Here is a 25,625-nt window from a genome sequence, read left to right as displayed (position 1 = left end):
TGACCCCATTTCTCCAGATCATTATTCTGGGCCTCTGAATAATTTGCCCTGTGCAGTAATTACTACGCTAGGGTTTTAAAACAAAAGACCAGAAATCATAATCTCAGATTACAAAAAGGACAGATTTAAGTTAGCTGTTAGGAAGCAGCTCAATTCCACTATCGGATCTATGGAAGAGGCTTTGGGTGACAGCAGAACACTTCATATGAAAAGATCAATACGCTTGAACAATACTCGGGGCCAAACTAATTTGTTAGAATTCCTTTAAACACCTCATGAGTTTGGTTAGGAATTTTCAACTTGTTTTCCCTATCTGGGAGGGGTTTCTGTCTTTCCCAAAGACTACATGGTACCAAATGGATGAGGAATGGACATATTAGACTTATGATAACGGACAACACACTTGCGCGGGGCAATTTCAGTGGACCAGTGAGCATTGTCTGTCAACTGTAATACTTTCATATAGAACATATAGAACATAGAACAATACAGCACAGAACGGGCCCTTCGGCCCTCGATGTTGTGCCAACCTGTGAACTAATCTAATGAAGACGACTTATCCAAAGTAGATAAAGCAAAGAAAAATTAGCCACATGCTCTGTTCCCGATTTTTTTATGTCTTGCAGGAAAAAAGACTGCTTATGAGACAATGTGGTGATGACAAGATTCAATTCACACTTAAATGTCAATCAATCATCACTGTACAACTTCACTCAGAGTGCTTGTTTTGCACAGCTACAGGGACGGGAGATGTTGTCTCTGGGGACTAATTCAATACAGGCCAGTAACTTTTGCATGCAGGGGTGGAGGAAACCAGTAGGAAGATGAAGTGTGAAAATCCAAAACTGCAATGAAATTAATTTCACCCATCTGATTTTGGCTCTTGTCTATATTCTCCATCAGGTCAAGATTATAACGAACATTTGAAAGGAAAACATTGTTTTCAACCTTCGACATACTTCACATTGTACATTTTTTTCTCAACTGTCCAGGCACCAGTAAACAGGATTTCCCAACAAATAAACATACCTAACATTCATGACATACAATAGCTGTATTAACTGTATATGGCCTTTCAGTATATTTTTCACATTTCTAAGCACCAGAGTGTCTTGTTTTGTTACAAGTTAACTTGGCCGATAGGTCACCTTGTACTTGCATTCCTGTAATAATTCTGATGAATTATAAGCTTAAAAAAAAAGTAAAAAGCACTACTGGCTGTTTGAGCAATTTTAGAAGCTATCTAAATATATTTTGATGTTAACATGCACTTAAAAAATCAAATAACAAGAAAGTGCAACTGGATTAGTTTGGTCTGTGAAGTTAGAAATGTAAGAATTCTGAAAAGGTAGCTGTTTTGGAAAATTTAGGAAGGTTTGTACCATATCATTTACAAATGGTGATGATAAAAGCCTTGACTTCTTTTATAATTAACTGCTGACTGTGGTCACTGCACTTACATTGTAATTTAATTTAGTAGTTACAAACTATCATATTCATGACTTCTTGAAACAATCATTACCAACATAACAATAGGCTTCTACTCACCACAAGAACATCAGGGTCAATTTTGTGAACCTTTGCCAGGAAATAGCCTAAGAGAGTCCTTTCAGTAGCAGCAACCTCAACTTTGGCATCCTGAGATTAGAAGGATAGATCAGGTTGAGTTTTAACTGCAGAGTCAACTGCTGTATGTTTAGAATTTGAATATTAATTCACCTTCAGCATGGGCTTTGAGTACTGGTTCATTTAACCCAACATCAAGAAGGATCACCACAAGTAGTCACAACACATAAGTTGTACAAGGTTGCACTATCATGTCCTACAATTCTCCTTCATCAAGCATCTTTAGCTTTCCCAAACCATTTTAGTTCCATTATTACTTAACGTATTTAACTTTTAACCTTAAAGAATCCCTGACAAATGTAATCATCCATGTGCCGTCAGCTCATAAGGGACAAAGAATATATTAATGCAGCACAGCTCCTTCTTTATTTGATGACTATTGCAATACATTGGTCTGTACAGTTACTGGTGCCTATCTTAAGGGTGTAGGCACTGAATTGGTTGGTAAAGTCAGACTCAAACTTAATTTTAGCCAATGAAAATCCAGGTCTTTGGAAGGTGTTCGCATAGGCAAGAAGAAAATCAACGGAATTAAAACCTTAAAAGTTATTTTTAAATTCAAGTGAAAGAGATTAAAAATACACACTTGCTCTTTATACCATCATGCAATGTAAAAATAATTGTAAATTTAATCAAGAGTATCAGAAATAGAGACAAAGTCAAAAATCACATGACACCAGGCTACAGTCCAACAGGCTTATTTGAAAACACAAGCTTTCAGAGTCTCAGTCCTTCTTCATGTTAATGTTAGAGAGAGAGGTAGTATCAGAGAGAATTTATAAGTGAAAGATCAAGGGTTCACACCATTGATGAGGATGTACTAAACATACCTGAGACGTTGTTAAATATGTGATTGCTTAGAAGATTTTAATTGATCAAGAGTGTACGTAAATCCCCAAATTCTTTTTAAGTGCTGTGAGAACTAATGGTTTTATCAGTGTAAAGAAGGGGTGACGTTATAGGTCAGACAATACACAATAGTTGTGAAACGTTGTTTAGAATCTGTTTGTGTTTTAGTTTGGAGTCAGACTGGTTTTATTTTTAAACTAGGAATTTATAAAATGCCATATCAACTGGCTGTCTATAAATTGTGTGCTTTTTGAACAAAATAAAATGTATCTGCAAATACAAATTCACCCCAGAGATTCATGAGTGTCTGAGTGAGAGAGAAAGAGTCTGTGTGTATGTGCGTGTGTCTGTCTGTGTGTGTCAGTATAAAGAACAGGACCATGGCTTAAAAGGAATTCGAGGGTTTACATATACACATTAATCAATTAAAACCTTCTAACTGATTAAAGATTTAACAACTTCTTAGGTTTGTTTAGTACATCCTCATCAGTGGTGTGAACCTTTGATCTTTTACTTATAAATTCTGTGTCTGTTAAGAACTCTCTCACTAACACCCGAACAAGGACTGAGGCTCCGAAAGCTTGCGATTTCAAATAAACCTGTTGGACTATAACTTGGTGTCATGTGATTACTGACCTTGCCCACGCCAGTCCAACACCAGCACCTCCACATCAAGAAACGGGGAGTAAGCCATTTCATCTTTCCAGCCTGCAACACCATTCAATTCGACCATAGCTAACCTTATGCTTCAGTTATCCCTTCCTGAATTATTCCTGGAATTCCCTCCCCAATGGCATTGCGGGTTAGCCTACAGCAGGTGGACTGCAGTGGTTCAAGAAAGCAGCTCACTACCACCTTCTCAAGGACAACTAGGGATGGGCAATAAGTGCTGGCCAGTCAATGACGCCTACATCCTGCAAATGAATAAATAAAATCCTCAGCTTTCTTAACACCCAAAAATCAGTCTCTGACATGAATATATTCAACAACAGAGCATCTAAAGGACTTTGTGGTCAAGAATTACAATGGTTCACACCCTGTGAGTAAAGAAATCACTCATCACACTCCTAAACTGCCAAACCTTAATTTTACTTTGATACACTAGCACCTAGTTCTGGAATTCCAAACCCAGATGAATATCCTAACACCATTTAATCTGTCAAATCACTTAAGAACCTTACATGTTTCGATGCAATTCCCTCTCATTTTTCTAAACTCCAGGGAAATTCAGACCCAGTGTATTCAACAAGGAACAATACAATTGCACTGAGACTGCTTTACTATTGTACTCCAAACCTTTCATAGTAAGATCATATGACCGTAAGATGCAGAAACAGAATTCGGCCGTTCAGCCCATCGAATCTGTTCTGCCATTCGATCATGGCTGATAAGAGCTAACAGACCATTTGCTTGCTGCATCTGCATGTTACCATTGAAATGTGTCTGAGGGCAAACTGATACCTCCAACTACCAACTTTTCCCACTCCCTAAATATACAAGAATTATTCTGCTTTTTTTTAAAAGACACATGGTCATTTCACTCTTCCTGTGTTTAATTCTTTAAATTACCAAACGGTGTTTGGCTGCTGGAGGGTAATACCCTGGTTAAAAAGGAGTGTATTTTAGGATTGCAGTCATTGATTCTGTGATCAACATTTCCAATCAACCTTATGTAAGAGAAAATTCTGGCCAAATCAGACGTTGATGATAATCCACATCTAAAAAAGTCACCCCTTCTGAGAAAAACGATCCTTCTGAATAAAAATGTTCATTTCTTAGTCTATGAAGTATTTTACAAACATATCCACTCTTCATCCAGCTAGGTGAAGTAAGACCTCCAGTTTGTTTAATTCATTCAAAGATGGTAATTGGCCCAGTCTATATTGCTCAAATTCATGAAAAGCAGCTCAGGGAAGTAAACGAAAACATTACTGTTTTATAAATTGATTAATAAATTATAAATTAACTTACAAATTAACAAAAAGTGTATTATCAAATAGATAAATTTATTAATAAGAAATAATCAAGAACAGCATGAACTGAGCTTTAAATTTAAGAAGGGAAATAACCAGGAATGAAAAAGCATAATTTCAGTACAAGTAGATGGATTGATTCCTTTGTCTCCATATTAATAATTTCACATGTAAGTAACAGTAGGCACATGTACTGACACACAGACAGAAATGACTTACTTTTCTCGTCAGAGTCTCCCGAAAATCATAAGGGAAGATACAATCACTGGGCTTGCTGATGACTAGAAAAAAATGTGATAAGTATTTGAAAGATGCTGTGAACACTTAAATTTCATCCAGAGGACATAATAAACAGATAAACAGGTAAACTGAGTAACTTGATCTGCCTCTTCCCAAAACTCTGATATTTGGATAGTCTTTATAAAAGTGGGGGTCACAAAGTGGGAATTCACCTGACTGTGCTATTGGCTCACAGACCAAAACCCATATTCATCCCCATTTTTACGGTTTGTCACATAGAGGACAAGGTACTACTTCACCCTGAAGTCACACACTGACAACTGGGGACATCACTTGAATTGGTTTCCCCCTGTCCCAGTCAATAACCATTGCTTGCTGTTGCGCAGAAATACAAATGGATGCCAGAAGATGACAACACTGGGTTTCAACAGTGACATTCTACACAGTTAAACAGCATGCCACACCCAAACTCTTCATCTCACTCAAGCAAAGAATAGACAGTCCGTAATAACTATCAAAGTGAGTCAGCATTTTAAGAATTATGTCAAAAAAAGAAAAAAATTGGGCTCAGGAATTTGGGTATACTCAATTCTATGGTCGTATAATGTTCGCACTGTGAACAAAATGTTTCTGCTTTTGCTCCTAGGCCTAATATCAAGCACAGGTTATATGCACAGAAAAATCCCCATGCTGCCTCACAATCTGCCTCTACATGAGTAAATCATTTCATGTATTCTACATCAGTTCATTGAAGCCTTTCTGAACAAACTACAAGTAGTTCTAAATAACAAGCCACGTTATGCTGATGAGCATCAACAACCAGGAAGTGGATCAAGAGAAACACAACCTATTTCACTGGGGACTTCAGCAGGAGAACACAAGGAGGTCTTTACGCCAGTGCCTGAGGTTCAGCTTAAAGCCAGGCTATTTACAAGGTCTACACTCAAACATAACGCAGCTCTCAATCCATTTTAGCAACCTAAAGTCACCAACCACTCAAGCAACCTATGTCAACAGGGGCACGTTGGACTTGTGTATTACATGCTCTTCTTCCTGAAGAAAAAAAATGAAATACTTACCACAGAAATGGGCCTGAAATGGAGGCTGGGGAGCAGCTCTGTCCAGAGGGAATTTGTGATGAACTAAACCTGCCAAGGCCACAATCTGGAACAGAAGGAAATGGACAGATAAACCATCTCAATAAAAACTAAAGACTAATTTAAAAATAATTACAGTCACAATACAAGAAACAAACATCTTCTTGCTTTGTTCTGTCCACATTTCATTTTTTTTGGTAAATGAGTTCAAATTACTGAAGCCAAGATTTGATGCAGGATCTGCTTGAAAGAACAAAATTAACTGCATCTACTCTCAGTTCAGAAGCAAGGAAGGAGCTGGAGGGTGATGTGAACCCAGAACAATGGGTTTCCCGCAGGTCTCAAGTTTGATAGCTGAAGCCAATTTACATTTCCTGCTTCCATTTCTCTGTTGCAAAGGAAATAAGTTGGGGGCAGACTGATGGATGGGTGATTCTTTGTCACAAGCCACTGTCAGACAGCAAAGGAAGACTGGGGAAATTGGATGATTTGGGTGTTTATTTGACCACTAGAGGACAGGTAAAGCAGAACTAGAAGCAGCAGGTAGGTGGAACGGCATTTCCTATGGTTACAGTGCAGAAGGTGTTCAGCGTGTGTGTGCTAATTCTTTGGAAAAGCAATTCATTCTGTCCACTTCTTGCCCTTTCCTAAAAATCCTGTAATTCTTTCTTCAGGTAGATAATTCTCTTTAGAAAGCCACAACTGAATTTTGCCCATGCAGTGCATTCCACATCTGATCCACTTGATGAATTTAAAAATGTTTTTCCTCATTATTTCCTTTGCTTAATCTACGCTCTCTGGTTTTTGACCCTTCTATCGATGGGAACAGTTCCTCCCGTCCACCCAGACCCTTCATGATTTTGAACAGTTCTATCAAATCTCCTCTCAGCCAACTTGTCTGCCAGAAAATCAGCCCCAGCTTCACAATTTTTCTACATCCTCATTAATCCTTTCTGTGTCCTCCCTAACGTGCTCATATTCTTCCTGGAGTGTGGTCAAGGACAAGTCAGCATTTTATCGAGATTCATATCAACATTGGGGAACTCTTATGACAGTGAAGTAGTGATCCTGCCTCTGGGCCAGAGTCTCTGGTTTCAAGCCCATTCCAGGACTACACAACAAAGGAAGGTGAATTAATTGCATGGCGAAACAGGTTGAGTTTCAAAACATACACTAAAGGCAGGCAATAACAGCAGGAGAGATTCCTGCCTCAACCATGTGAAGCACAGAGACTGGTGCCTCTATCACCATTATCCATGGCTCCAGGCTACAACATGTATGGAGAATGGAATGGTGCCAGAGCAACATGGACTCCTTGGTTTAGGTGACTGGGCAGCCTGGCTGAATCAGATTAGTTTCAATCTCTGTTTCTGCTGGGTGAACTCATGACCTGCTGCCTCGCCCCAGCCATGGTGAAAACTGATGCATTCTCAGTCAGATCTGCCTTTAGGCAGAGAATTGAAGATCATAACATTTCTGCTTTTGATCTCTACACCACAATTTGTAATGTCCAGGATCCCATTTACTAACTGTGCTCCCAAATTGCACCTTCTCCAAATCCTTCAGTGATTCATGTGAATCCAGCCCAGCCTCCTACCCACTTTGTCAATTCTTTAAGAATTATATCCTTTATTTGATATTTCCTTTGCCCATTTTTCCTTATGAAACATATCACTTGTCCACCAATCTGTCTGCCTCCTTTGGATGCTGGAAATCTGAAATAAAACAGAAAATCGCTGGAAAAGCTCAGCCAGTCTGCCAGCATCAGTGGAGAAAGAACCTGAGCTAACATTTTGAGTCCAGTGACCGTTCTTCACTACTGGAAAATGGGGCTGGAAAATGGTGGTAACCATGCTGTTGAAAAAAGGGGAAGAGGCAATGAGCTGAACAGACTGTCCAAAACTCAACGCGAGTTTGAAGAACAGCACGTTATCTTCCATGTAGTTATTTTAGGGCCTCTGAGACTCAATACTGAGTTGAACAATTCCAGAGCATAACTGCAGTCCTAAATTCAGACTATCCCACCCCACAATCTCTCCTTTACCACTATACACTTCCCCTTTTGCTTTGGGAACACACCATCTGTTGTTCCCGCCTCTCTCTCTCCTACTCTGCACATGGTCCCTCTCCCTCTCTCATTAACTGAATAGAAGACTCCATTTTCCATTCCGAAGAAGAATCACTTGGGAGTCAAATCGTCAATCCTATTTCTCTGTCCAACAATGCTGCTCCTAAGATGCTGCTCGGCCTGCTGCGTTCATCCAGCTCTACACTTTGTTATCTCGGATTCTCCAGCATCTGCAGTTCCCATTATCTCAGCCCTCTTCCATTTTTGGGTTAAAATTGTGAACTTTAGCATATCATTAGAAAAATGTTAAATGCACTATCACAATGGCTACCATTCATGCAGCATGTTTTGCATGAGAAAACATCGAAGGCACTGCACAATACTCAGAAGACAAACATCCAGTTAAAGGAGATGTTAGCTGATGGGGTGAGAAACTGTTTTGGTGAAGGAGAGAATGTAGTAAATAGATAGATTGACGAAAGGATTCCAAAGGAAAGGAGGAAGAAGTAGAGGAAAAGAGGAGAAAGAGTTTGAGGACAGAGTTCCAAAAATTATGCATCGATTATAAGCTGTGTTTCTCCAACATTTTCTGTTGTCACTTTCTTTCAAAGTTTAACAATATCCTCTTCATAACAATTCCAAATTTGATGACATCCACAAAGTTGTGAATTTGAAATTGTGCTCTGTACACCAGATTACTTATAGAATCTGGCAGCTCCTGTCCCCTTTTAGCTTGTGACGATACTATGGTATTAAGATTTTGTCCCTTTTTGTCATGAAGAGAAGTTGAGACAAACGTGATGAGCAATCTGTTCCAAAGCAATAAAGTAAACAGCTTGTGAGGCCTTGGGTTTTTTTTTAAACTTAGAACAATGGAAGCAGCATGAGTGGCTCCCACAGAACCAGGGTTTTAGTTTAGCTTTCAGAAGTTGTTGGGGTTTTGAAGCTACCACACATCTCTCCCTTCCACAGTCAAATACTTATCTCTCCCTTCTACAGTAAAATACTTGAGTCTCCCTCTCCCAGAATTTCTCTTGATGTAGTTTCCTCCTGGACTGGAGAACTGCCTTTGAGGCAATCTATTTTACTGACTTTGCCTTTGCCAATGGTGTGTTTATAGGTGTTACTATAACGGAATATTAGAGTAATATTACCATAACAGCTGTTTAGTAGTTAAATAAACTAATATTCTGTTAAATACTCCGATAAAGTTAGACCAATTCTTCTTTCTTTTGTTTGTATTTTAACCATAGAGTAAGAATAAGGTGAGTTTTGCTTAAAGTGGAGTAGTATAACCAATTGAAATTGTATCTATTACATCTGGAACACAGCACTTTACACTGGTATTTAAATTAGAAAGGGTTAGAATTTAGGTTGTCTCGTTCATATGTTTGAAGGGGCTTTGGTCTGTCCATAACAAGCACAAAGTATCCAAAGGCCCCAAGAAAGCAGACCAGGGCTAAGATTAAAACAGTAGTTGATCTGGAGGCATAAAGACTTCTAATATTTAATGGGCAGCTTGCATCCTATGAGTGAGTCTGTTGCCCAGCTCCTCAACCGTAGTCCATCTCTGTTCTGAAGAAACTGAGAAGATTGCAGGTAGGCCAGGAGCTAGTTTCAAATTTTTGATATTTTAGAATTTGACACAGCCTAAACTGTCTGTCGCCAATGCTGAAACAATTCAGCATGAAGTATCTGCCAAATCACCAGTGTTCAGTATATTCTCTTCAATAAAAGTAAAACCCCCATGAAGTAATTAGCACGCGCTGCTTAAACAGAAGCAAACAATGAATGATGGTCAAGAATTGAGATTACCAATGATTGTTTTCACATAGGATCCCAACAAACAACAACTTAAAGGAAATGACAGTGAATTAGACTGAGCTTCAGGTGAAGGGATTTGTTAAAATGTATTCATTCAGATACAAAAAGAATTTATAAAATGAAATGATGGCTACCAGAGTGGTTGCAATGGATCATAGTCTGTGGAGAATTACATTTATTTACACAGGCCTTTCAGTCTCTCAAGACCACTCCACCATTCAATAAGATCGCACTGATCTGTTTCTGGTATCAGCTCTACCTTTTTGTATGTTCCTGATAACCCTTGACTCCTTTGTTCGTCAAGAATACATCTACCCTGTCTTGAACATAATCAATGATTCCATTTCCACTCTACTCTCTGGAGAAGAGAATTCCAAAGTTCATTACCCTTAGATAAAATAATACTTTTTTTTCTGAAATGGGAGAGCTCTTATTTTTAACCCAAATCCCCTAGTGTTACTCTCTCCAACAAAAGGAAACATCTTCTCTTTACCTGTCCTGTCAAAACCACTCAGGACCATACACTTTTCAATAAGATCGACTATCAATTTCTAAACTCCAACTTGTTCAACACTTCCTCACAGAGTCAACACCCTCAACTCCTTCATAAGACTTTGACACTATGCGAAAATTCTGAACCATCAACCTTGTTTCTGCTAAAAAAAGAAGCATTAATATAAGTGTTGGGTGTTGGCAGAATAGTGTTATTGACCACCATGAATAATGTATTGAAAATGAGACTTCATTTTTAAACAAGTACCTCATTCTGATGAGTCTTGATGTTCTGCACAGTCTTCATGCTGACCGACATAACGACAAGGGGTGGAGGGGCAATATCTTTCACCACAGTCACATGCTCCATCCTTAGCACTACAGCTTCCACTTTGCACCAACTCATGGGATTGTTGGCCAGCTCTGAACAGAGAAACAAATAACCCGTTAGCTTTTGGCCTGATATATAACGTACCAAGTTAAAAATTTCAACCTTACATACACATGTTGACCATTTCCGCCCTCCCTCTCAGCATTTGCGTCACTTCCTCCACTCTTACACCCAACCTGATACCTTTTGAAATCCAGCTAGCACTGCGAACAAAACTCAAATTCCAACTCAAAACAGTGTTTAACTAAGTGCTTCAAAATCAGAGAAGGAATCCAAGAAGTAAAAACTACTCTGAAATAACACGGTGTGAAGCTGGATGAATACAGCAGGCCTAGCAGCATCAGAGGAGCAGGAAAGCTTGATGTTTCGGGTCGGGACCCTTCTTCAGAAATTAGCTTTCCTGCTCCTCTGATGCTGCTTGGCCTGCTGTGTTCATCCAGCTTCATACCGTGTTATCTCAGATTCTCCAGCATCGGCACTTCCTGCTATCTCAGTAAAAACTACTCTTTTTGTTTTAAATTTACTTTGAAGTTGTCGATATCATTGGCAAGGACAACATCAGCTGTCCATCCTCAGTTTCCCAGAGTGGTGGGGAAAGCAGATTGCAGAATTCGTGTTGAACCACTGTATCTGGTGTGCTGCACTCGAAATCTTGCTAGCTCACCTTACAGCACAGTTAACAGACAGCTTTTCCTACAAGAATATCAGTAAACCAGTTCAGGTTTTATTACAATGTAATAGCTTCATGGTAAGGTGTTATGAATACTAATTTTTCACCTCTAGATTTTAACTAAATGATTTTGAATTCTCAAACTTCTATGGTTGCATAAGATCATAAGAAACAGGGTCACTAATTGGCCATTCGAGCCTGTTCTGCAATATCATTAGATCATGCTAGATCTGATCATGACCATGAAACTTCTTTTTCCTGCTTGAAAGTGTCATAGCACATTCAGCGACTTTGTAGATAAAATATTGATCTTACTCAACCTTGAATCTATTCAGTGACCCAGCCCTAAGTGCTCTCTGGGGAACCTTTACTCTCTAGATTATTAGCTCAGTTCTCTGGTTTAGTAGTCCCAGTGACGTAGCCCTCCCCCAATAATGCAATAAAAAGCAAATCTACAAAATTGCAACAACCCGAAATGTCAGCTTTTGTGCTCCTAAAATGCTGCTCGGCCTGCTGCGTTCATCCAGCTCTACACTTTGTTATCTCGGATTCTCCAACATCTGCAGTTCCCATTATCTCAGCGCTCTTCCATTTTTGGGTTAAAATTGTGAACTTTAGCATATCATTAGAAAAATGTTAAATGCACTATCACAATGGCTACCATTCATGCAGCACTTTTTAACATGAGAAAACATCGAAGGCACTGCACAATACTCAGAAGACAAACATCCAGTTAAAGGAGATGTTAGCTGATGGGGTGAGAAACTGCTTTGGTGAAAGAGAGAATGTAGTAAACAGATAGATTGATGATAGGATTCCAAAGGAAAAGAGGAAGAAGCAGAGGAAAAGAGGAGAAAGAGTTTGAGGACAGAGTTCCAAAAATTATGCATCGATTAGAAGTCTGGATGCATAACAGGTGAGAGAAATGCACAGATGGCAAGTTATGGGGTGTGTGTAGGGGCGTGGTGGTTGTCAATTCTGAGGCTAGGGGAGGTTACACGGAGAGAGCCAACATCATGTCGCAATTTAAACAGTTGATGAGAATTTGAAATGCAGATATTAGGTACGGATTGGGGGAGCAATACAGGTTAGTGAGGAGAAAGACTTGATTTGGAACAGAAAATGATTTAAATGTTTGAATAATTAGAATTAATGGGCAAATACATCTACCAGTGTGAAGCAAGCCATTTTCAACATGTGCTCAGTGCTAAATCGATCCACAGCAGTCACAGCAATAATAATGATGCTAGAAGTAGTCTCACTGTTTCCAGACTACAGTCAAAAGGGGACAAAAATTGATGGAAATTAAGTTTTTACAAGAACATGTTTTGAGACAAGGACAAGGCTGGTCTGTACTACCCCTCGATATACAGAAGTCAACACTCAATGCCTGCATTCATATTGTAAGGGGCCATGAGGGTTGTCAGTATCCTTGAAACCACCGCCCAACACAAGCCAGAATGTTCAGGAGGACGCAGTAGAAAAGAAGGATTGTTTGATATAATTTCAGCTTGTTCATTATCCTTTCCCCCATATCACACCACAATTATGCCCAGTCTGCTTTGATGAAAGGAGGCCCAAATGTCCTTAGGTAAACGATAAAAGATGGTTTGAAATAGTCTTTTAGAACAACAGCATTGCAATTATCTGCATGCATTTCCTTAAAAACAAGAATCAGCAAAATTCAGGTGGATCTCCCTGATGGAGAGAAATTAGTCATAAGAATAAAATCTATCCATGTTTGCTGCTGCCTCAGTGCAACCATTCGTCAACCTTAAATGGTGGTAACTATTGACCGCTGAAACTTTCCAGCATTTTCTGGTTTTATAGCAAATGTGATGCTTCCCCTTAGCTTTCTATCATAGATTCATACAGTATTGAAGAGGACTTTCTGCCCAACAAGTCTGTACCACCAGAAAGACACTAAAATTAACACTATTCCCACTTTCCTGTAATAAGCACATTATTCCTACTTCCCTGCACTAGGCTTATTGCCTTGACTGTTATGACACTGCAAATGTTCATCCAAGTATTTGTAAAGGTTGTGAGATATCATGCCTCAATTACCCTTCCCGTCAGTGCTTTCCAGATCCCACCCCGTCTTTAGGCGAAAAACATTTTCCTCTAATCATATCTAAACCTCTAACCTTACAGCTTAAAATTATGATCAGAGATAATGGGAACTGCAGATGCTGGAGAATCAGAGATAACAAAGCGTGGAGCTGGTTGGACACAGCAGGCCAAGCAGCATCTCAGGAGCACAAAAGCTGATGTTTCGGGCCTAGACCCTTCATCAGGGAGGGGGATGGGGAGAGGGTTCTGAAATAAATAGGGAGAGAGGGGGAGGTGGACCGAAGATGGATAGAGGAGAAGATAGGTGGACAGGAAAGTATAGGTCGGGAGGTGGGGAGGGGATAGGTCAGTCCGGGGAGGACAGACAGGTCAAGGAGGCGGGATGAGGTTAGTAGGTAGGAAATGGAGGTGCGGCTTGAGGTGGGAGGAGGGGATAGGTGAGAGGAAGAGCAGGTTAGGGAAGCGGGGACGAGCTGGGCTGGTTTTGGGATGCAGTGGGCTAAGGGGAGGTTTTGAAGCTTGTGAAGTCCACATTGATGCCATCGGGCTGCATGGTTTCCAAGCGGAATATGAGTTGCTGTCCCTGCAACCTTCGGATGGCATCATTGCAGCACTGCAGGAGGCCCAGGATGGACATGTCGTCAAAGGAATGGGAGGGGGAGTGAAAATGGTTCGCAACTGGGAGGTGCAGTTGTTTGTTGTGAATCGAGCGGAGGTGTTCTGCAAAGCGGTCCCAAGCCTCCACTTGGTTTCCCCAATGTAGAAAAAGCCACAACGGACTTCCCTGGGCCTCCTGCATTGCCACAATGATGCCACCCGAAGGTTGCAGGAACAGCAACTCATATTCCGCTTGGGAACCCTGCAGCCCAATGGTATGTGGACTTCACAAACTTCAAAATCTCCCCCTCCCCCTACGACATCCCAAAACCAGCCCAGCTCGTTCCCTTCCCCCACTGCATCCCAAAACCAGCCCAGCTCGTCCCCGCCTCCCTAACCTGTTCTTCTTCTCACCTATCCCCTCCTCTCACCTCAAGCCACACCTCCATTTCCCACCTACTAACCTCATCCCGCCTCCTTGACCTTTCCGTCCTCCCCGGATGACCTATCCCCTCCCAACCTCCCCACCTATACTCTCCTCTCCACCCATCTTCTCCTCTATCCGTCTTGAGTCCGCCTCCCCCTCTCTCCCTATTTATTTCAGAACCCTCTTCCCATCCCCCTCTCTGATGAAGGGTCTAGGCCCAAAATGTCAGCTTTTGTGCTCCTGAGATGCTGCTTGGCCTGCTATGTTCATCCAGCTTCACACTTTGTTATCTTGGATTCTCCAGCATCTGCAGTTCCCATTATCATTGTATTCTATCCAATCTGTCCATGCCCCCCCATAATATTATACACTTCTGTCAGGTCGCCTGTCAATCTTCTTTGCTCAAAAGAAAACAACTTGAACTTGTCTAGCCTGTCTTCATACCTATAATGTTTCATCCTCGGCAACATCCTTGTGAATCTGCTCTGCAACCTCTCCAGTGCCATCACATCCTTCCTATTGTGTGGTGATCAGAACTGCACACAGCACTCCAGCTGTAATCTAACCTAGTGAGGTTGAGTCTTAATATTCTTTGAAATGATCTGACTGTCAGTCACTAGGACTGCAGTGATTCAAGGCAGGCCATTATTTTCTCCAGGTTGTACTGACTGGGCTCTACCGGTCTTCTCTGTTTTGGATCGGCTGATCATCAGTCTGTGCTAGTCTCAAACACAAAACACAAAAATGGACCAATGCACTTCAATTATTATTGGCACAAGCTACAAATGCTTATTGCTGTTGTTACTTAGCAACATGAAGGATGGAAAAGAGAAACAAATCTTCCAGCGGAACTATGCCTAATATCAAATAGAAAAAAATCAGTTTGCATCTTAGCAGATTGGCAATACTTCTCTAATAGTAGCCACGCCACTTTGGACATGCGGAGTAAATTCAATGCAGTTTACCCAAAGATTGGGTTACACCCTTAATAATAGGGAACAGATTAATACAATATAGTTTTACTCATACTGAAATTGCTTGCAGAGAATCTCTCTTTCCGCAACCGACAAACTACTAATCGTGCAGAGGAGGATGGGAATAGAGATGCCTCTTCGCTGGAAAATTAACAGCTTTAGAATATATTCGTGGGGCCCTTTAGGAGTTATAAAGAATGAGCACTCATTCAAGAAATACAGTAAATGGTAAACAAAAAGGATTTTAGTTCGTATTAATTTGGGTCCATTTGCAATGCGCGTGTTCCCAATGAAGATACAACAAAAGAACTGCAGTACAGCAAAATGCTGAACCTATATTTATGTAATTATCTTGACAGAGCAATCAGAGACCATTTGGAGTATCATAATAGTTCTAAAGACAACGTTAAATGAGCTATATGATGCTACAGCTGTATTTTCAAATGCATAAATAACTTGCCAAAAAATATTACGTTTGGACTAAGTCTCTTATATGAAAATACACAGGATTCAAATGCCATTCAGGAAAATAATTGAATCCACAACCATCAGAAGGTCTCAGATTAAATTTTCAATTAGGGTCGTCCCCATTACTTTCATCCATCCCATAATCACTCCAGTACCTGCTCCCTCTTTGACCACCTCACCTTGGTCCAGTTCCCTTGCATCTTTCTGAAAATTCTTATTCCCTTACTCACCCTTCTAGCCCCATGTCAGGTTTTGCACCGATGTGATCATCCTTCCATCTCATCTTCTCCAGTGTCACTCTCTACGTCAACTACGTTCTGGCTAAGTGCGTTTTCATTTGGCTTTGAGTCCATCTTTAACCAATAATGGCTGGGAAGTGTCTTAAGTGACCATAAGACCATCAGACATAGGAGCAGAAATTAGGTCATTCGGCCCATCAAGTCTGCTCTGCTGTTCAATCATGACTGATAAATTCCTCAATCCCATTCTCCCGCTTTCTCCACATAACCCTTGACCCCTTGATAATCAAGAACCTATCTATCTCAGTCTTGAATATACTCAATGACCTGGCCTCCACAGCCTTCTGTGGCAGTGAATTCCATAGATTCACCACTCTCTGGCTGAAGAAGTTTTTCCTTATCTGTTCTAAAAGATCTTCCCTTTACTCTAAGGCTGTGCCCTTGGGTCCTACCAATGGAAGCATCTTCCCAACATCCACTCTGTCCAGGCCATTCAGTATTCTGTAAGTTTCGATTAGATCCCCCCATATCCTTCTAAACTCCGATGAGTATGGTCCCAGAGTCCTCAAATGTTCCTCATACGCTAGGCTTTTGATTCCCAGTGAATCTCCTTTGAACCCACTCCAGGGCCAGTACATCCTTCATGAGGTATGGGGCCCACAACTGCACACAATACTCAAAATGTGACCTGACCAGAGGCTTATAAAGCCTCAGTAGTACATCACTGCTTTTATATTCAAGTCCTCTCAAAATTAATGCCAACATTGCATTTGCCTTCCTGACTACTGACTCAACCTGCAAGTTTACCTTGAGAGAATCCTGGACTAGAACTCCCAAGTCTCCCAAGTGGTTACAATAACAATGACAAGTTTTTTTTTCCTTGGATGCCTACATTGAGCTACATGAATAGACAAGTTTTGATGAATGACAGGGAACTGGATTTCGATTCTCTCAGTTTTACAGTTTGTGTAAATTCCAGCCCAAAGCTGGTAACTTCAAAATTAATTCTGCAGTTTTCACTGTGCTCATCTGAATTTTCTAACTTATTAGTGCTCTTTACAATAAAATTGCGAATGTAACCATTCAAATTGCTGTAGTGTTTAATAATTGAGATCTAGCATGGGCCATAAACAGGCTCCTATGTAACAAAAGGGAAATGCAAAATACAACCTTCACTGAGTGTCTAAGTCAGCCTTGGTTTACTTCAAATGAGGAGAAAATATCAGCTTGCATTCACACTTAATGCTTTCCCCTTCCTTCCCATTCAACAGTATAGTCAAATCCAGCCCCAAGACTTGCTATTCAACATGAGAAACTCAATTCAATAAGGTAGTAATAGGTTATAGTGCCCTGGAACTAGTATTCACTAAAAAAGTTAAGCTTTCAGAAGTTTAAATATGGCAAAAAAAAGTCCTTTTTCAAAAGAAATATTCAACCAAGTCCACATCTACCCTCTCAGATGGATGTTCAAAGATCCATGGCAATATTCAACACTTATCCAAGCCAATTTATACAGCAAACAAAATCACAGTTATGCGGCCACTCAGCTCACTGTTGATTTTGAGAGCTGGCTGTGCATAAATGGCAACCACATTTCCTCCACAGTGAATACACTTCAAGACTAAATGGCAGAGAGATTGTGATGCATTTAGAATGTATTGAAGTTGTGAGAGGCACTGTAAAAATGCCAGTTCTTTCTTACCTAAAAAACAACGTTTACAATAAAGAAATAAAAATCTTACGTGGAGCCTTGACTTCCAGCCAGCTTGGTCCCTTGATCTTCCTGTTCAGGAGCAAAAGTTCAAGACTAGATGAATTGGTGCCAAACACTTGAGAAAAAGTTTCCCCTTTCAAATCAGAAGGAAGTGGAGGCAGGTCAGCCTGTATCAAGAAAGAGCACCATTTATTAGAATGACAACTGAAGACTGGACATTTATGATGCAAACGTTTTGTGGCTGTACAGATATCAGTTTCCAAAGACTTTTTCAAACTTGCTGCTAAATGTTCAACTATGATCTTTATACTTTTCTGTTACACAGAATTTACAGTAAAGTCCACTTAGTTCGAAAGACTTCACTCACTCCACTTACTTAATCTAAACTTGTCAACATATCTTTGGTACCTTTCTCCCTCATACTCCTCTAGTTTCCCCATTATTCAAATACAAACAACATTAGGACTTGAGGTAATATGTTCCTTCTTAGATTACATGTACATCCCAGCGTGCAGTTACTATTCCTTAGCAGAATATAACTGCCGTTCTGACAACAAAACTGCCATCAACAGAAATCAAGAATGGTCAGTTCAAATCACCTGAAGACAAATGACTACATCCATGTTCTAAACGTAAACTAGAGTACATTCTTACAACTTATTTTAGTACTGTCCTATACTTACTGCATAGCTGATTTCTAGGTATTCGCAATTTTCTGGAACATCTGGAATTTCAAAAGCGTACTTCTTATCCACCTTCTGAAAATAAAATTAAGATAACCTCATCAGTTAAGCCCTGAGAAACCACGATGTGTGAATCATGGGAAATAACACAGTTAACTAACCTTTGATTTGAACTTCATTATTTTGTACTTCTCAGAAATTAGTTCATTAAATTCCTCATAAACATCCAGTATTGCTACAGGTGTCTCAGTATCCTTGCCAGTTTTCAGATCAATGCGCTGAAAGCAATTCAGTGAATGAGTCAATTTTTCGATCATTTTAAAAATATCTCAAAGTAATAAAAACATTAAGGTTTAAGCAATCACTGCATGTCTACATTGATAACATAATATTATACAATCTCAATTTAAGATGGAATATTCAAAGAACAAAGCAGCATACATACTGGGTTTCTCAAAGTACCTAATTATGCTCAAGATATTTCAAGCAATGGAATATTTGTAGTGTAAGCATGGCTGGCAATTTGCAGGCAAATGATCAACTCAATAATGTTTTTGAAGAAGTAAACATTTTGTTCATCCATTCCTACCACTGTTGAGGACCACGACACATTTTATGACATCACCAGCGACTAGACAAAGCTTTAGCATAAAGTGTCATCTAAAAGAAAGCACCTCAGATGTTTACCACTCCTTCCATACCGTATCCATGTACACTCTGTGTTCCATTGCAGCTCAGAAGAGTTCATTCAATTTAATCAATCAATTTCTTGAGGAGATTTTTTTTGAACAGATTCAGAGGCAACATCACAAAACCTGATAATTAGAGGTTTTCGTCAAAACCAAACAGGATGAGCTGGCAACCAAAACTTACGTCTCAAGTTGGCAAACAGTTAAAATTTAAATATATTTTAAAAAGGTGTCCCACTTCATGCAGTTGATTTATGATTGCACCAATACAAAAGCTAAAACCACCTTACAATCGCCACAGTGAAAATAACAGACAAGTACATATTATGAACCTTAAATTGATAGTTTACAAAACCGAATAACATGTTCCATTACAAACAACGTTATGGGAGGATCAAGGCCATTGCGTACCGTTTCCCGTGGCAACAGGTATATTGTTCGTTGAATATTTTTCACAGCCACGCAGCAACTGACATGTGTTTTCGCTGATTCAATCCACACTTTTCCAAAGAGATAGACGACTCCTAAGGAAAACCCAAAATGATCAGTTCCAAACAGAAACAAAAAGGAGGCAATGGCCTCCTGGTATTGTGGCGACACTATTAATCCAGAGACCAAAGTTGAAATCTTGCCAGGGCAAATGTGGAATTTGAAGTCAACAAAAGATCTGGTATTAAGAGTCTAATGATGATTATGAAATCGTTGTTGGTTGTTGGAAAAACCCATCTGGTTCACTAATGCTCTTGAGGGAAGGAAACTGCCATCCTTACTTGACTGGCCTACATGCCAATCCAGACCTACAGCAATGTGGTTGATGCTGAAGTGTCTTCTAGGCAATTGGGATGGGCAATAAATGCTGACCTGGTCAACGATGCCCAGATCCCATGGATGAATAAAAAAGAAAATGCAGAAATACCCATTTCATTAGATCTATGCAATAATACAAGACCAGGAACAAACGTTATTTAGTACCAAGCAATTCTGGTCTGTTTCTTCAATCATTACGTAGGATAATTTAATAATGTATAGGTTTCTTCTTAAAATACACATGAAGATCACTCAGGATCAGTCTTTAGACTGCACTCTTATCCAATCACAGGCAAGACAACTGAATGCAGCATTATGCTTCAGAAAAACATGACTTAAAGGCTGAGAAGGGGGAGTTTGGATGGGTCTGAGTGAATGAATAAAAAAGGGATAATTAACTTGCTCCCCTGTTGATATACATAATAGTATCATCAAGCTAAGACAGGACATAAAACTGACTGTTCCTGGTTAGAAACTACTCAAGAAGGACAGAATAGGAAAGAAGAGTGCAGCTACAATGTCAGTAAGAAGTCTATCACAGTTTTAGAAGCAAAAACTTGTTACAGAGTCATATTAAGACATATGTCTATCAGCAGGCACTCTTAAGAGCAAATGGGGATGGGCAGTGAACATTAACCATAACAGTGAACCTCAATCCCATGAAAGAATCAAAAAAGAAGAGACCTGTTAAAGTAATTGTGCAATTCTCAGAGTGGAACACAGACTACCAAATTAGTAGAGATGATAGTGGGATCTGTACATTGTGCAGTGAATTGACACTTTACAGAGTAATTTTAAATGTCCTAAATTAGAGCAAAATAAATGCAATTAAAGTAGAGATAACGAAGTGTGGAGCTGGATGAACACAGCAGGCCGAGCAGCATCTCATGAGCACAAAAGCTGACGTTTCGGGCCTAGACCCTTCATCAGAGAGGGGGATGGGGAGAGGGAACTGGAATAAATAGGGAGAGAGGGGGAGGCGGACCGAAAATGGAGAGAAAAGAAGATAGGTAGAGAGGAGAGTATAGGTGAGGAGGTAGGGAGGGGATAGGTCAGTCCAGGGAAGACGGACAGGTCAAGGAGGCGGGATGAGGTGGTAGGTAGGAAATGGAGGTGCGGCTTGAGGTGGAAGGAAGGGATGGGTGAGAGGAAGTACAGGTTAGGGAAGCGGAACCATTGGTATCAATGTGGACTTCACAAGCTTCAAAATCTCCCCTTCCCCTACTGCATCCCAAAACCAGCCCAGTTCTTCCTCTCCCCCCAATTCATCACACAACCAGCCCAGCTCGACCCCTCCCACCACTGCATCCCAAATCCAGCCCAGCCTGTCTCCGCTTCCCTAACCTGTTCTTCCTCTCACCCATCCCTTCCTCCCACCCCAAGCCACACCTCCATTTCCTACCTACCACCTCATCCCGCCTCCTTGACCTGTCCATCTTCCCTGGACTGACCTATCCCCTCCCTACCTCCCCACCTATACTCTCCTCTCTACCTATCTTCTTTTCTCTCCATCTTCGGTCCGCCTCCTCCTCGCTCCCTATTTATTCCAGTTCCCTCTCCCCATCCCCCTCTCTGACGAAGGGTCTAGACCCTCCATCAGCTTTTGTGCTCCTGAGATGCTGCTTGGCCTGCTGTGTTCATCCAGCTCCACACTTTGTTATCTTGGATTCTACAGCATCTGCAGTTCCCATTATCACCAATTAAAGTAGAGATTGTGTTTTGGAATAAATTACAGCTACTTCTTAAATTAGAATGTTTCAGAACCCACATAATCTCAAAATCCCTGCAGTATGGAAGCAGGCTATTTGACCCACCGAGTCCACACTGAACCTCTGATGAGAATCCCACCCCAGACTCATCCTATTCCTGTAACCCTGCATTTCCTGACAGTAATCCACCTAGCCTGCTCATCCTTGAACACGATGGGCAATTTAGCATGGCCAATCCACCTAACCTGCACATCTTTAGACTGCGGGAGGAAACTGAAACACCCAGAAGAAATCCACGCAGACACATGGGGGAACATGTAAACTCCATGCTGACAGTCATCCGAGGCTGGAATCGAACTCTGATCCTGTGCTATGAGGCAGCAATGCTCACCACTGAGCCACTGTGCATTCTGTTAAATGATAAAATGTTTTTTTGGCTTAGAGCAGAGATATCAAGTCGGACAATTAACTAAGGTAAGAGGAGCAGGACAAGGAAAATTAACATGTAAATACAGTGAAGGATTGTGAAAAGGAAAAGCCTGAAAAACAGAAATTACTCAGCAGGGTGGGAAGGAACAAAATACCAGGTCTGAAATGTCAACGAAAAGGATATTCGTAGAGAACCCTCAAACTGGAAAGAATCGAGTATAAAACAAATTTTTTGTGATAAAGAGACAAGGAGTGCAAAGGATAAAATTCTGCTAAACAGATTAAGAAAGGGAAGACAAACAATTAACTCTGGACAAACAATGCAAAACAAAATTATCAGCAATGCAGTAAAGATTAAAAACAAAATGAAAATTCAAAAGCTACTTGAAAAGGAATTGTAAATAACACATAAAATACCTTATTATTTTCAAGTAAAATAATAAGTTATGAGATGAAAAGACCATCCAGAGTTGAAGAAAAAATTCAAGTTGTGGATGATGAAGGTTTGGAGATAATTAATAAAATGCAATTTGTAACAATGTCAATGTAACCAGTGAATCATTAATCATTGATGTCAGTATAACTGAAAGAGAAATTACTCAGTATGTTGGGGTAATTAATTAAAATCTTCAAAAAATATTCTTATTACCTGGTTGATGATATTGGTCTTCATAAGCATCCACCCAGTAAAATCTGAATACCTGCTCGCCTTCTAAACCAGTAACTAATGGCAAACGTCCTGCATCTACCTGCACATCAATCACCACAGAATCATTTTCATTTCTGTCCATACGATCCCAGCAAGAAGATTCAATGAAGTTCGAGTTTCTAAACAATAGGACAGAAGTTTTAAAATATGCACAATATCTTCCTTTAAAAGCAAATGCAGATTGATGTGACATCAATACATCATTTGAGAGATTTCATTTGTATTGGTACGGAGAAAGAGAGGGGACTATAAGTCACCCTGCACTACTCAAAGGCATCCAACAAGTTTACTTTCAGGAAATTACAAGTAAAAATTACGTGTGTGTTAACTTTGTAACATGGATTACTGGTGAAGAGGCAAGAGAGCGTGGATGAAGGCAATATTGTCCGATTGGCTGGATGTCATGTCCCCCAGCAATCTGTCGTAGAGTTTCAGCTTTTCATTACACAAATTATTAACTCGATGTTAAAATGGAGAATTATATATCCTGCCCATCTGTAGATGGCACTAAATTAGAAGGCACAGTAGTTTGTGGTTCAAAAGGGGCATCAGATTGACCAAGAAACTGGGACCAATTAGGTGGGATTGAATTTAATTTGGAAAATGCAACATTTGGATCCTGAAAGGATAAATCATAATATTTCTTTCACAGACTGTATGAGAAGGAGCAATGAGATTTAGGTGGCAACGTACACAAACCTTTATTAGCAAGCCCACATGTACAACAAGCAAAGAGACTGATGGAATGTCTGCCCAACGGCGATTAGAACAAAATGGGAAGTAAACAAAACTGTATGTTGTAGACAACCTTGGCTACATCACAATTGAAAAGCTGCATTTTGTTTCAGATGCATAGATTACAAAAAATTGAAGGCCTTGTAAGGAATACAGCAAACATTTAGCAGAATAAGAACCAGGACTCAGAGGATTGAATAATGTGGATGCATCAACTGGTACATTTATGCATTAGTCAATCACTAGACCTTTACACACATACTCGAAGCAGACTGAAATTATTCTACCACTGCTAAGGTGTCATGGTAGGATCTACTGTTGACTAGAACTTTGGTTGGTACAAGTGGTCTGTGGACTAGTGACCAGTTATAGATGACAAACGCCATCTGCCTGGCAACACAATACGATTGGTTCTCAGATATCTGAAAAGCCTGGAGCTGTGAAGAAGACGCAGCATAGCCTTCAGACCTCCACCAGCTCAGGAACCATCTCTGTTCTCTGCAGTAAAAGCTATGTCAAACCTGAGGAGAACCTGTGTATCCTTTCTGCAAGCAAGAACTGCAGGTGTTGGAGTTAGAGACAACACAGTGCGGTCCATCTTCTTCCTCACCCATCCACCCCACCCTTCTGTGGCCAATCCCCACTGCACCACACCTGCATCCAACCTACCACCACCCTGCCTGCCCTTCCCCAGCACCGCACATCCTCCCTCTTGCCTCCTTAACACGACACAACCTGTCCATCTTCTCTCCCACCTATCCGCCCACCCAACCCACTGGCCAATCCCTACCACTCCCTACCTGCATCCCTCTATCACCATTCCATCTACTTTTCCCCAGCCCCACCCATCCTCTCTCTGTTTATTTCCTGGCTCCCTTATCCGTTCTCATCTCTGAAGAAGGGTCCAACCCGAAATGTCATCTTTCCTGCTCCTCTGATGCTGCCCAGCCTGCTGTGTTCTTCCAGCTCCACATTCTGGTATCTTTCCTGTAAGCCATGACTTTTAACTAATAAGTCAGAAACCTTTCTATAACTGTGAGCTAGCAATACTTTGGCTCCTGTAAACTAGTGAAAACCTTTAGAGAAGGTAAACCAAGAAGCAGCACAGTGATCAGCAAAGAACCATCTCAACAACGCTGTGAACAGAATCCACCAAACTGCATTTCCAGTCTTTTCCTCTGCCAATAACACATGTTTTTATTTTGTGCATGTGTAAGGGGGAGTTTATAAAGGGGATGTGAGTTTTCAGTAATAGAGTTATACGTCAATGGTGCATAACTGTTTATCTGTAGCTATAGTTTAATTACTTGGGATAAATGTTGCTTTTTTAGTACAGAATACTGTTCCACGTCTTTTTTTTTGTCTACTTGGGTCGAAAGGACAGGTAAATTGGAAATTTTTTCATACTCCTAAAAAAAACTTTACATTTTTATGCTGACTCCACAGCCACAATCTTAAAGTGGTGTTTTAGAGTCAAATAATTAATCAGGATATCATAGGAAGTGATGTTACTAAGATGACCATTGCTTTTAAAGAAACTAACCCAAGAAATGTACACATACTGTTTAGCCAATCCATCATTTATCATAAACGGTGCATTAATAAGCCAATTAAAGTAATCTTTCACAGTGGTTAATTAAGCAAAATTTAATAAGAGATGATTCTTAGTGCCTCATTGCCCAAGGAGGAAGACAGAAGGAGAATTGCAGTCAACATAAGAGAATGAGAGTCTTATGTCAACCAGTATTGCAAACTGGTATTTCAGAGTGAAAAACCACTACTTTTATTGAGTACTATTTCTTTTGTACTCATGTTGATGAATTTAATAAACTCTAGAAAACATCTGAAAACAGCTGTATCTGGAATGGATCTTGTAACAAGTCAGGATTAGCAAACTTTTAGATTGGTTCTCTCAAACTCAGAACTTAATTGTAATTCACTGAGGTGTTACAAATTCAAATGAACTTCAGTTTTACAAGAGATGATCTAATTGATGCCTTTAAGTTATAAAAGATCAAATTGGGTAGAAGTAGAGAAATTACTTCTTAAATTAGGAGAAGCTGGAAGAAGAGGGCATTATTTCAAGTGGTGAAATCATGAAACATTATTCACAGTAATCTGGATCACTCAAATAAAATACTG

The 25,625-nt window shown here is 40.1% G+C and overlaps 1 protein-coding gene across 1 annotated transcript in view; it reads right to left on the bottom strand.

Moving 5' to 3' along the window:
* The window catches only part of pola1 (polymerase (DNA directed), alpha 1), a 258,605-nt gene that overhangs the window by 206,601 nt on the left and 26,379 nt on the right, over positions 1-25,625 (bottom strand). Inside the window, exons 10-18 of the mRNA XM_048541425.2 lie at positions 22,689-22,867; positions 19,506-19,618; positions 18,567-18,683; positions 18,406-18,480; positions 17,751-17,889; positions 10,438-10,592; positions 5,768-5,852; positions 4,668-4,729; positions 1,549-1,638 (exon numbers count right to left, since the gene is read on the bottom strand). Coding sequence (XP_048397382.1) covers positions 1,549-1,638; positions 4,668-4,729; positions 5,768-5,852; positions 10,438-10,592; positions 17,751-17,889; positions 18,406-18,480; positions 18,567-18,683; positions 19,506-19,618; positions 22,689-22,867 — 1,015 coding nt within the window. The remainder of the gene's footprint in view (positions 1-1,548; positions 1,639-4,667; positions 4,730-5,767; positions 5,853-10,437; positions 10,593-17,750; positions 17,890-18,405; positions 18,481-18,566; positions 18,684-19,505; positions 19,619-22,688; positions 22,868-25,625) is intronic.

Source organism: Stegostoma tigrinum, chromosome 12 (genome assembly GCF_030684315.1).
Source record: "Stegostoma tigrinum isolate sSteTig4 chromosome 12, sSteTig4.hap1, whole genome shotgun sequence".
Classification (NCBI taxonomy): domain Eukaryota; kingdom Metazoa; phylum Chordata; class Chondrichthyes; order Orectolobiformes; family Stegostomatidae; genus Stegostoma; species Stegostoma tigrinum.
This window is presented reverse-complemented; position numbering and strand designations above follow the sequence as displayed.